This window comes from Chenopodium quinoa, unplaced genomic scaffold (assembly GCF_001683475.1).
Source record: "Chenopodium quinoa cultivar QQ74 unplaced genomic scaffold, ASM168347v1, whole genome shotgun sequence".
Taxonomy (NCBI): domain Eukaryota; kingdom Viridiplantae; phylum Streptophyta; class Magnoliopsida; order Caryophyllales; family Amaranthaceae; genus Chenopodium; species Chenopodium quinoa.
In genome coordinates this window covers 1,391,470-1,402,685 of record NW_018744955.1, presented here as the reverse complement: position 1 = coordinate 1,402,685, position 11,216 = coordinate 1,391,470, and the positions used below count along the sequence as shown (strand labels likewise).

Genomic DNA, 11,216 nt, shown 5'->3' with positions numbered 1-11,216 from the left:
CCGATGTTTAATACCCACCATCCCAGCACAAGAACCTAAGATGTCAATCAAAACAAATAATAATACTCCCTCCGTTTCATAATGTTAGTCCCATATGGAATCAATCACATAAAACAAGAAAATAAATATATTTGGATTCTAACATTAAAGTATAACAGATTTCATAATTAGTTTACCTTATTTAACTTTTTTTATTTTTAATTTGGAAAGCACAAGTCATAATTGTATAATTTAAGGTAAAAATTTCCTTACTTAGAGTCATGTCATCAATCCACAATCAATTAATTCCAAAAAAAATCAAGTCATAAATGAAATATATTCAATATGGGAGAACTTTTTAAAACGCCCAAAATAGTATATGGGACTAATATTATGAAACGGAGGGAGTAATAATAATAATAATAATAATAATAATAATAATAATAATAATAATAATAATAATAATTATAATAATAATAATAATAATAGGAGTATTGAAAGGAATTAATTTTTTTTTAAAAGGTATAATTTCCTTTTCTATTGCTAAATAATGAACTAAGATTCCACTGCATATATCGTGCCGCATTGGGAAAGGGATGCTTGTCCTATTTTAGTTTTGTTATACTCCCTCCGTCCCCTTTTGATAGTCCCTTATGGACAAATTTTAGTTCTAAAATGTTCATCCCATTTGCTTTTTCTAACAACCATTAATATTAATTTTTTACCAAAATTCCCTCCAATTTGGAACAATATTTGTACAAATTTAAGTTTCCCATGTAAATTTTGTTTCCCCATGTACTTTTATTACTTTATTTCTCTACTTTTTTACATACCCAATGTCAATTTACCTTTTCAATATACTTTAACTATGTTTATTAATTCCCGTGAAAAATGTCCATAAGGGACTATCAAAAGGGGACGGAGGGAGTAATAGGGATATTTATTTTATCCTAATTTTTCTTTAAGTTTCCCTAAAAAATAAAAAATTGCTTTAACAGGAATATTTAATTTCATTAGAAGACAATTTTACGATTTGTAGAGAAGAAAATTTTACGGATTCATGAAGATAGGACGCTATGTTTACATTGAAATTTTGTTAATTATTAGGTGTCACATATATGTAAATAAGCAGATAATATAATATAAGATGACTATATAGAGTCGAATCTAGGTTTTAATTAGGCTCAGATGGAATAAGTCACAAAGACTCCATCTCCTCCCTACTATCAAACATTGTAGGTTCATTGTATGGAGTAAGCCGACAAGGCCCCGTATTACAAACAAATATCAAAACCTACCCATTTAAAAAGAGGAATCAAGAGATCTACGAGAGTTGTAACCCACAAATTATTAATGAAATAATTGTTTCCGCATATTTTCTACCTCTTTAATAATATATTGCAGGTTTGAATTTTATGGTTAACACACTAATTATATATTATGATTCCATTAACCACATAATTTCCTTAAAGAAGAAACATGAAATGTATAGGTTGCAATTACGTCATGGCCACAATTAATGTTGCTAGTGAGTAGTGACTTATTCCGACTAACACATATTTTTCCATAACCAAAAATGCATATAAAGATGATGAATCTACTCAAAACCCGTACAATCATCAAACATTAAGAAACTCTTATTTCGATTTTTTATTTATTTGTTTTTTTTTTTTAAATTTGCATCCCCTTTCTTTTGTGGGTATTTTTTGTTTTTAAACACATCACTTTTATATTTTTTTGTAACATTACATTATATTTTATCATTTCTCTATCTTACCCCACTCAAATTATTTTATCACTATATAAAAGCCCGTGCGATGCACGGATTTTTATACATAAATCCTTTGAAATTGAATTCTGAAATGGGGGCAAAATATGGGGTGTTCTGCTTTTATAGAGGACCTTTTGTTTGAATTAAATGAATAGAAAAATGTTAGGGGAAATTTGGTTTTAGTTTTAAATTTTGGTGAAAAAAAAGGAAAGGAAACAAAGTGGTGCAAAAATTCCCACTTGTTTCAAAAGTCAGCCAAAAAAAAAATGAGTGGGAACTTCCCACTAAAAAAACCAATTAGTGGTTCCTGGTTCGTGGAGGCGGATGTACCATGCGCATGGTACATTCATTTCAAAAAAAACTGGAAAGAACATTATTTAATGATGTGAAGAACATTTAGCTAAAATGAAAAGAACATTTAGTTAAAGTGAAAAGAACATGTTATAAAATTGTAAAGAATAAATCTAAAGTGAAAAAAATATTGTTAAAATGTAATGAACGTGATAATTCTTGAGCGTCTATTTTAAAATAACATGAAAAATATAATCCGTAATAAAAAAACATAAGAGATATGAAAAAAGAACATAGAGCTATTAATAACAATGAACATAACACTATCTTTTAAAGAACATCATCTTCTTTTTTTTTTAATTTTTTTTTATTTTTTATGACGAGAAAAGAATAACATCATCTTCAACTTTTCTCACGTTATTCTCAAATTTAACATCCGGATTCATCAAATTTCAAAAGGTAAATAAACAATGAATTTTATGATTACAATATATTCTATTTCAAATCTAAAATGACACAATTAATGAAAATTAAATACAAAATTTCATTCCCAAATTACCTTCGATATTTGATTAAGAAATCCACATACACCTTCATTTCTTATCAGGTTGGTTCAGCCATCGTCTCTTATCAGTGATCAAAAGCACTACGAAACTCGATCTAAATGCGCAACCATCGTCTCTTATCAATAGAATTTCTTTTTCTCCAAATAAATTTTCTATTCCTCTCTCTAAGATTTTTATTCCTCTCTCTAAAGAATTCAAACATGTGAAATTAAAATATGAAGAAATTTACATATTTATAAATTGAGATTGGAAAATAATTACCTAAAATTTTCAATTATGGAACAAATAATTCATTTAAAAATTGAAAAGCTAGACGTTCTTTTAAAAATTCTATTATGTTCTTTCTGTTTTTTTTTAGTTAAATAAAAATAATATTCTTTACATTATATTGTTTGTCATGTTCTTTATTAATATTATGAATGTTCTTTATATATATATATATATATATATATATGTATGTATGTATGTATGTATGTATGTATGTATGTATGTATGTATGAAACACATAAAACTAGTTGTTTTTTTTATTTTTTATTTTTTTTATATAAAATAGCTATATGTTCTTTACAAAACAACTATATTCTTAACTGAACAACTATATGTTCATTCCGTCTTTTTTTTTTAAGAAAACTGGATGCATGGAAAATGGTGCATCCACCTCCATGGAAAAAAATTCAAAAAAAAAAAAAAAAAAAACAAAGTACAAGTGGTTCCTTAATGTCAACAGGACCAAAACAATTCCCTCCAATTTATTCTCTTACTCCGTAATTAAATACCCTGATACCAACCTTCCTTAAATTTTTTTGTCTAACATCAATACGTCTATACCTCCCAAAGTTGCAAGTAACAGGAACCGGAGGTAGTATGTCAATTATTTTAACACGAAGATAGTAGTCCATTATCCATTTAAGCCGGGTTATGGGTCGGATAAAAGCCCAAATGCACTCAAAAGACAAATTTGGGAGTACGATCAAATCGCATTGTACTCCTATTACTCGCTCAAGCCTGTACGTTTCTCAGTACTCCTACTATAAAACTCAACAACATTCGCCTCAGGAAAAAAAATCAACTTTCTGACATCCAAAAAATTTGCTGTATAAAAAATATCTGAATTCAGCAAAGTTCAGATAAAGAATCGTCCGCATTTTTGAGGAGAGAATTTTTATCAGTTGTAAGCTTGCTTTAATATATTGAAATATATATTTGATTTTATTTGGATATTTTGACGATCTTATTTTCATGATTGTGGACTTTGAATATGTGTTTTTAAAGTTACTTCTGTGATGATTTCTGGTACTGAATTCAGGTTGTATCGAATTCGATCTTTAGGATAAATTCAGTTTATTCATTTTCTCTTGTTTTCTTTCCTAATTAAAATTACATAAATAAATTAATAGTGATTCAAGTTTTTATAATGTTGTATTATATGATCATAATTGAATTAACTAATATTGAATAGCAATCGCGACTTTTTAAATTTCCGAATGAATAAATGTATTGAACATTCAAGAATTAGTCATTAGGAAAAAAATTAATTATACTGAAATGTTGATGAGTGGACCGGTTCAAAATTTGGTCAATAATCAAAGGGTTTCTTTAATTTTCATCAATGATGCCACATAATTGTTGTAGTATAAAGAAATTAGTTTAGGAAGAGGGTCGGTGTGACCTTGATAAATTTTTGGTTCATGTAGCCAACCCCATTCTTTTGCGAATTAGACTTAGGCAGTGTTGTGAAAATTAAATAAATGTCTGCGTTTTTTTTGTGCACAATTCTTCATGTATGTTCTTTGAATGAATTGTGAATATTTTGACAGGTCCAAAACATGGAGAAAGAGCAAGAGATAGAGTGGGCAAAAGCACAGAATATTGCTGTGACTGTTGATCTTCTTGAGGCTGCTAAAAAGCAGCTGGAATTTCTTGCTGTTGTTGATCGGAATCGATATTTGTATGAAAGTCCTGCTTTGGAATGGGCTATCTACAGGTATAACTTGGTGTCTATTGCTGATTTTTTTTTTCTTTTGGTCGTTGTTTGATACGATTCGATTCTGGTGCTTTTTTCTTTCAAGCAGTCGGGTTTGGTTGTCGTATTATTGATTTGAATTGCACCATCACCTTAATGATTAAATCTAGACGGAAGGAGTGGTATATATGCTGCTTACTGTCAGGGTTCCAAGACTACAAAATTTATATAGCTGAGAACTTGTGCTCTTATGCTAAATGCTTGAATGTACATTTTTTTATTGTTTTTGTGATGTGTCTTTTTAGTTCTTGATATGAGGATATAATATTGGTAAATCTAAGTCTTGTATCTTACTTAAGAAGCATGAGGACACAATGATGGTTATCTTAGTAATACAATGTCCTTGTTCATCATTAGTTCATCCTTCAGATAGAACATCTTAATGATTTGTCAGTAATCTCTGTTGTGAATCTGGTTATTTTAGTATGTTGGTGCTTGTTTGGTTGTAAAGAAAGTGAGATCATGTTAATTACTCCTGCATTTCACCCCATTTTATTGTCGTTTTTTTCTAAATGGTAGGTGGAGTGGGGGGGTGGGGGAGATTGATGGTTGCACCTCACGGAAATAAACGAAAAAATTCTTGTAAATAGTTATGTAATTGCAATTTTTCGGATTTGACTTTGATATCTCAAGTGTATTATAAGTGAAGGGAGAGTGCACATAGGTTAAGGTTATCTTAAATGCTGATATGAATGTTCTGTGAGCTTTTCCTTGGATTCTTTTAGAGGGTTATCTGTGGCTTCTTTTCTATTTAACATTTTCATAGGCAGTACTCAGTTCATCATTGCTTGGTATGCCTCTCTCAGGTACAATGCCTTTTGGCTTCCCTTGCTGGCCAAACATTCAGAGAATGCCGTATCAGAAGACCTGTTAGTTGTTCCTATTGACTGCGAATGGATATGGCATTGCCATAGGCTCAATCCTGTAGGGTTCTAGACATTAATAATCTCTAAATCCCTTTTCTTGTTTTTAAAGGATGGTGAATTATGTATTGTGTTTCCATGAAACAGGTAAGATATAAGTCAGACTGCGAGGAGCGGTTTGGAAGAATCCTTGGCAACCATAACATCATCTCATCTGTTCAAGGAAAATCAAAGAGCAAAACTGAGGAGTTATGGAACAAAATGTATCCTGAAGAGTCATATGAGCTTGACTGTAACAGGTCTTTTCCAGGAGATAGCTTGCAAAGGAATGTTCAGAGTGAAAAATTTATTAGTTATGACCTGGTTTCTGCTGTTAAAAGACAGGTCCCGTTCTCTTTTCAGGTAATGGAAGCTCGTAGTGTTTGATTGTCAATAATGCTACAGTGATGTAAATGAGGATATACATGACATGAGGTTGAACTATGGTTCAGTTCTGTTTATTGTGTGTTTTTTCATTTTAAAAAGATCTAGTTTGTAGTGATGTAAAAATTGGAGGTTTATAGGCTTTCATTGTAATCAATCTGAATGATAATTGAGGCCTTACTTCACACTCTTATGGAAAGAGTAATGCTGAACCAACCTGTCTCCCTCTTATTTCTTCCTCCACCTTCTGTTTATGATTTAAAGTTAGAGTTATGTTTATAAATCGCACTAAAACATTGCTAAGGGTTTTACCTTCGTACCAGTTCAATGAAACGCAATGCTTTAGCTGCTTGTCCAGTTTTTGTATGTTTATCCTTTTCCTGAGGATGAAAAAGCTAAGGATGCTTTATAAATCTTGCTGTTAACTTGCTTCTGAAATTGTCCTCATTAATTATGAGTGTTATTACTAATGTTGCCTGTATGTTCCTTTGTTGGCAGGTTGCGAGGCCACATATGTCCAATGATCTCTTTCTTCAGGAAGCGGTGGCCAGATATAGGGGGTTTTTGCATCTTATCAGGACTAACAGGAAAAACAACGTAAAGCGTTTTTGTGTTCCTACTTATGATGTTGACCTTATCTGGCATACACACCAATTAAATCCTATTTCTTACTGTAACGACCTCCTTAAGTTAATGGGCAAGGTGTTAGAGCATGACGACACTGACTCTGACAGAACAAAAGGGAAGAAACTAGACACTGGATTTTCTGATACTACCAAGCAGTGGGAGGACACGTTTGGCTTAAGGTATTGGAAAGCGGGGGCAATGTATAGAGGTGCTACTCCAACTCCTGTTACACAAATTCCTATTCCATTCACTTACGAGGCCAGGAAGTTACATGCACCCGACATATGCAATAATTTCATTCAATTTCCAGAAATAAAAGCTGTAGAGGTATTTCTGACACTTTGTCTTGATGATATTTCTATCTAACTGTCTCCTCCCTCTTCTCTGTTTTCTTTAATCTCTACACATCTCTAACATTCTGAAATCAGTTGAACACATGGGTTTCTATTCTAGATAAGCAAATCTGCTGTAGAACTAATACCCCTTGTGATATTTGACTATATGTTGTAGTGTGCTTTACAACTTCAATGAGGATGATCACTGTATTATAGAAAGCTGTTTCATAATGAGGCGGATTTATATTGTTTTTTGCTAGATATTTTAGATGGTAATAATTGCTGATGAAACTTTTGTTACTGTTTGGCTTGACATTCAATGCGGACTGTCTGCTCCTTACATTCTTTGAAGGTTTTGTAATGCAATTGAACCTAGAAAACCAAGTCAAATGTTTTCATGTTTTTTGTTGAAAATATATAAGAGTACTAGTGTAGTATTACAGTCAATTCTGTAGTGAAGCTAAAAAGCCTGTAAACTTCTTGACATTTGAAATTTTAATATATTTGCTGTTATATACCCCATTAAGCTATGTTACTTGGACTCGGATGAAGTGTCAAATTAGACACGGGTGTCCAAGCATCGAACTCGCCCATTTTCTTGAAAAAAGTTGTGTTTTTAATTAAAAATGAAGTGTCCAAGTGTCGGTGTCCGACACGTGTCGTGTCGACACGGACACGTGAGGTGAATGAAAGAGTCCGAGTAACATAGCCTGTATGTCATGATTTCTTCTACTTTTATTTTTCAGGTTCTTTTGGAATTTGTAGAAATAAAGAATTTGCCTGAGGCTCACAAAGGAAACATCCATGTCTCCTTCAGTAAGAAAAAACCTGATAAGCTTTTTAGCGCCAAGAGAACTTTGAGCATTTTATCCGAGTCTGGAGAAAAACAGGTTGCTTATTTCCAGTGTGAGCCTACTGGAGAGTTTTTCTTTGAGCTTGAATGCCAATTGCCTTCAAACATACCATTATCTAAATCATTCAAACCATTTGGTTCTTGCTCCCTCTCATTGCAAGAATGTATGGCTTCTGGATCGCAACTTACTGTAAATAAATGGATCCCTGTGGTTCCTCTACCTGGTATCTTAGCTTCTAAGCCTATCCTTCTGCATGTTTCTCTTTCATTTACTCTTCCGACATCAGCAGTACAAGTTTTTCATCTGTTGCGGCCTCAACCTTTCTTTATAAGTTCTTGTTATTTCCCACTTCCCAAGATAGGGAAGACTAAACATGCTAAGAGCCGTACCTGTATTACTGATGATGATGGAAATGATGTTCTTAATCTTCAAATGAGGTATGGATATAATTCGGAACATATTTAAAATCAACTTTGTAGCTATTGTGTTTGTTCCCTACTTGCCTGTGAAAGTCAAAGGTCTACATATTTAAAAGAATAATTAAACCAAACTTGACTGTTTTTAATGATTGGCTTCTCATGGTGACCATCAGATCCCATGTTCAAGCCCTCTACTTAGGCCTCTGCAGATGTTTTCCCCTACTACCTCCTGCAGTGGCGGATTTAGAAATTTGTAAATGGGGTCCTAAATTTTTTAAAGTTATATAACCCAAAAAATTGGAAACGTTGATATTATTAATGTTTCAATATTGCATAATGTTTTTACTTTCTAATTCATCTTTAGCCTGTAAGTTTACGTACATCTTTTGTTCCTTTAACATTGCAACATGGGGGTAGTAATCACTCTTTTCATTTTTTCAATTCACAATTTTAACATTTAAAAAAAAACTTAATTACGAGTATGTAACAGTAACAATAACAATAACCCCAAGTGATTATTTTTCCTTACGTATAAACCATATAGAATTAGAATGGGAAAGCGCAAACGTTGCAATATTTTAAATCCGAAAATAATATATTATTTGCAATTTTATATAGAGAAATAATGTATGATTTATCTTTTAGGAAATCAACTTTTTAGAATGGGAGAGCAAAAACTACAATATGAAATAGATTTTTTTTTAACACCTTAAGTTTCATAATTCTAATGCAAAAATAAAGGGGATGCAAGTGCTCCCCTTGGTGGCCACATAGATCCGCCAATGCCTCCCTGTCTCCCTTTTATACCAGAGCATAACTTCCATGGTAGCCCTTTGTAGTGTCTCAAAAGCAGATTGCTTCTTGTGGATACATTTTTTAGGACCTAAACCTGAAACCTTTAGTTTGTGTATTAATCAATTTATTTATGGTCATTCTAATTCTACACCAGCTGTTTCTCTTGGTTTCGCATCTACCAGACTACCACTTAAGAATTAGTGATGGATACCTGCATTATCTTACTCTTTCACCATTTATGGCGTTATTGTTTCTCAGGGAATCGAGCAAGGACATGACAAGAAGTACCCCTGAGTTGCTAAAGGAGGTACACTACATCACAGACTCTGGTGAAACACATACCTTGGCAAAGTTTCAGGGAAATGAGTGGTTAATTAAGGGGACCCATGGCTCCTTTAAGCTTCACAATGCTTCTGGAAATGATGGTCATCTCTTTGAGCTTGTTGGTCATAAGATGGTATTTCTGCTATCTTGCTTGAATTTGTTGTCTAAATAATTAGGACTAAACTTTTATCAGCTTTCCTAGCTCCTTTTACAAACCGGTGATGGAAATTCCTTTCATTGTTTAAGCTTTGCTTGGACCCATATTCATTAAATAATATTCTGTGAATTGAACCTTTTTGCTTAGGTGAAACTTTTTAGTGGAAGGAGGCTGGACTTTGAACCCAAACACTGCAAAAAACAAAGCAGTGAACATGATTTTATGACTGCCGTTGAATTCTCCGCATTGTATCCTTATGGAAGAGCGACAGCACTGATTGATTTTAAAAATGGAATCTTCAAGGTATCCTATATGATCGAGGACTTTATCCTGTGTCATATTCCCCTTCCGTGTCTCATATTGCTTACTTCCCTTCTTGTCGTGAACAGGTCAAGGATGAATGGATGATACTAACTGGCATCACTTTAGCCTTCATTCTATCTGATATACTAAAAAGAAAGGGTGGTTTCACTGCCAAAGTAGGTTCTAAGGAAAACATATTAAACCAAGTGATCCAAGTAACCACTTCTCCTAGTAATGCTGAAAATGTAATAGAGGTCAAAGTGGAGGAGGCTAGTGGTGACATAGGGATACAAGGAAATTCTCAAAGTGGAGGTTGTGGGAGTGGCTGTGGCAGTGGCAGTGGTTGCGGAAACATGGTCCAGAGTGGTGGGTGTGGCAGTGGATGTGGTAGTGGTTGTGGAAATATGGTCCAGAGTGGCGGATGTGGCAGTGGTTTTGGAAACATGGTCAAGAGTGGTGGATGTGGTAGTGGATGTGGTAGTGGATGTGGAAGTGGATGTGGTAACATGGTCCAGAGTGGTGGATGCGGCAGCGGTTGTGGCAGTGGATGCGGAAACATGGTTCAGAGTGGTGGTGGTTGCGGAAGTGGCTGTGGTGGTGGTTGTAAAGGTTTTGGCGGATATGGTGGTGGTTGTGGACACATGGTCAAGAGTGGAGGCTGCGGTGGCAGTGGTTGTGGTGGCAATAATTTATCGCATAATGATGATGTTGGTGCCTGTGACTTGCCAAAGGTCGAGGCTTCCATAGTGAATGAGCCTGTAGCTGCCTAATCAGTAAAATTTTCACAAATGTTGTTGCTTGTAAGCCTAATGAGTTTTTATGTTTCTCTTTATTGTTGTTTGTCCAAAGTTGTGTATAAATAAGTTTGTTTATGGGGATATATATAAATAAACCTTCATTCTCCTTGTATGTCACAATGAAGTCTTTGCTTTGTGTTTAAGATGTACAATGTACTTTTATATGTTAAATAAAATGTTTTATGAACAACAACAATTATAGTTTGTGGATACCAACTATCTTTCTTGGTTAAAGCCAAGTATCCAATCTTGAGATTATTCCGCTTACATTAATTTCTTTTCGCTATCTTTATACTCCAAAATCAAACTTTATACCAATAATTTCAAAACAAAATCAAACTTTATACCAATAATTTCAAAAATTATTCAATGAAATACTAATGGTACAATATTTCATATCAAAGAGAGAAGTAAAACCGGAAAAGTATCAATGAATATAATTCTGGAAAGGAATTGGACCCTCCAATGTAGTATGAAGCTTTAGTGAAGTTTGAAATTTTGCAACTTATCTATAGTCTTTTCAGCTGCCCTTATGAAATATACTACTACCTCTGGTTCAATTTACTCGTAACAATTTCCTTTTTTGGGTGATTCAATTTACTTGCAACAAACTTGTTATTTTTCTTTTTGTAGTATATTTTTAGGTGGTAATTGACCAATATACCCTTACTTTTTTAAAAAAAAAAACA

The 11,216-nt window shown here is 33.2% G+C and overlaps 1 protein-coding gene across 1 annotated transcript; it reads left to right on the top strand.

Moving 5' to 3' along the window:
• Positions 1-3,605: 3,605 nt before the first annotated feature.
• On the top strand, positions 3,606-10,739 carry LOC110706409 (glycine-rich domain-containing protein 1-like). Its single transcript, XM_021884331.1, has 9 exons — positions 3,606-3,778; positions 4,425-4,591; positions 5,437-5,554; positions 5,641-5,895; positions 6,415-6,870; positions 7,625-8,169; positions 9,205-9,403; positions 9,575-9,730; positions 9,817-10,739. The coding sequence occupies exons 2-9, from the start codon at positions 4,434-4,436 to the stop codon at positions 10,498-10,500; spliced, it is 2,571 nt and encodes an 856-aa protein (XP_021740023.1). The 5' UTR covers positions 3,606-3,778; positions 4,425-4,433; the 3' UTR covers positions 10,501-10,739.
• Positions 10,740-11,216: the final 477 nt, after the last annotated feature.

Bases quoted from the DNA above. Each gene is read 5' to 3' on its own strand.
- LOC110706409 (XM_021884331.1), top strand. From the start codon at position 4,434: ATGGAGAAAGAGCAAGAGATAGAGTGGGCAAAAGCACAGAATATTGCT. The intron at 4,592-5,436 runs GTATAACTTGGT...TGCCTCTCTCAG, and splicing joins TTGGAATGGGCTATCTACAG to GTACAATGCCTTTTGGCTTC. The intron at 9,731-9,816 runs GTATCCTATATG...TGTCGTGAACAG, and splicing joins TTAAAAATGGAATCTTCAAG to GTCAAGGATGAATGGATGAT.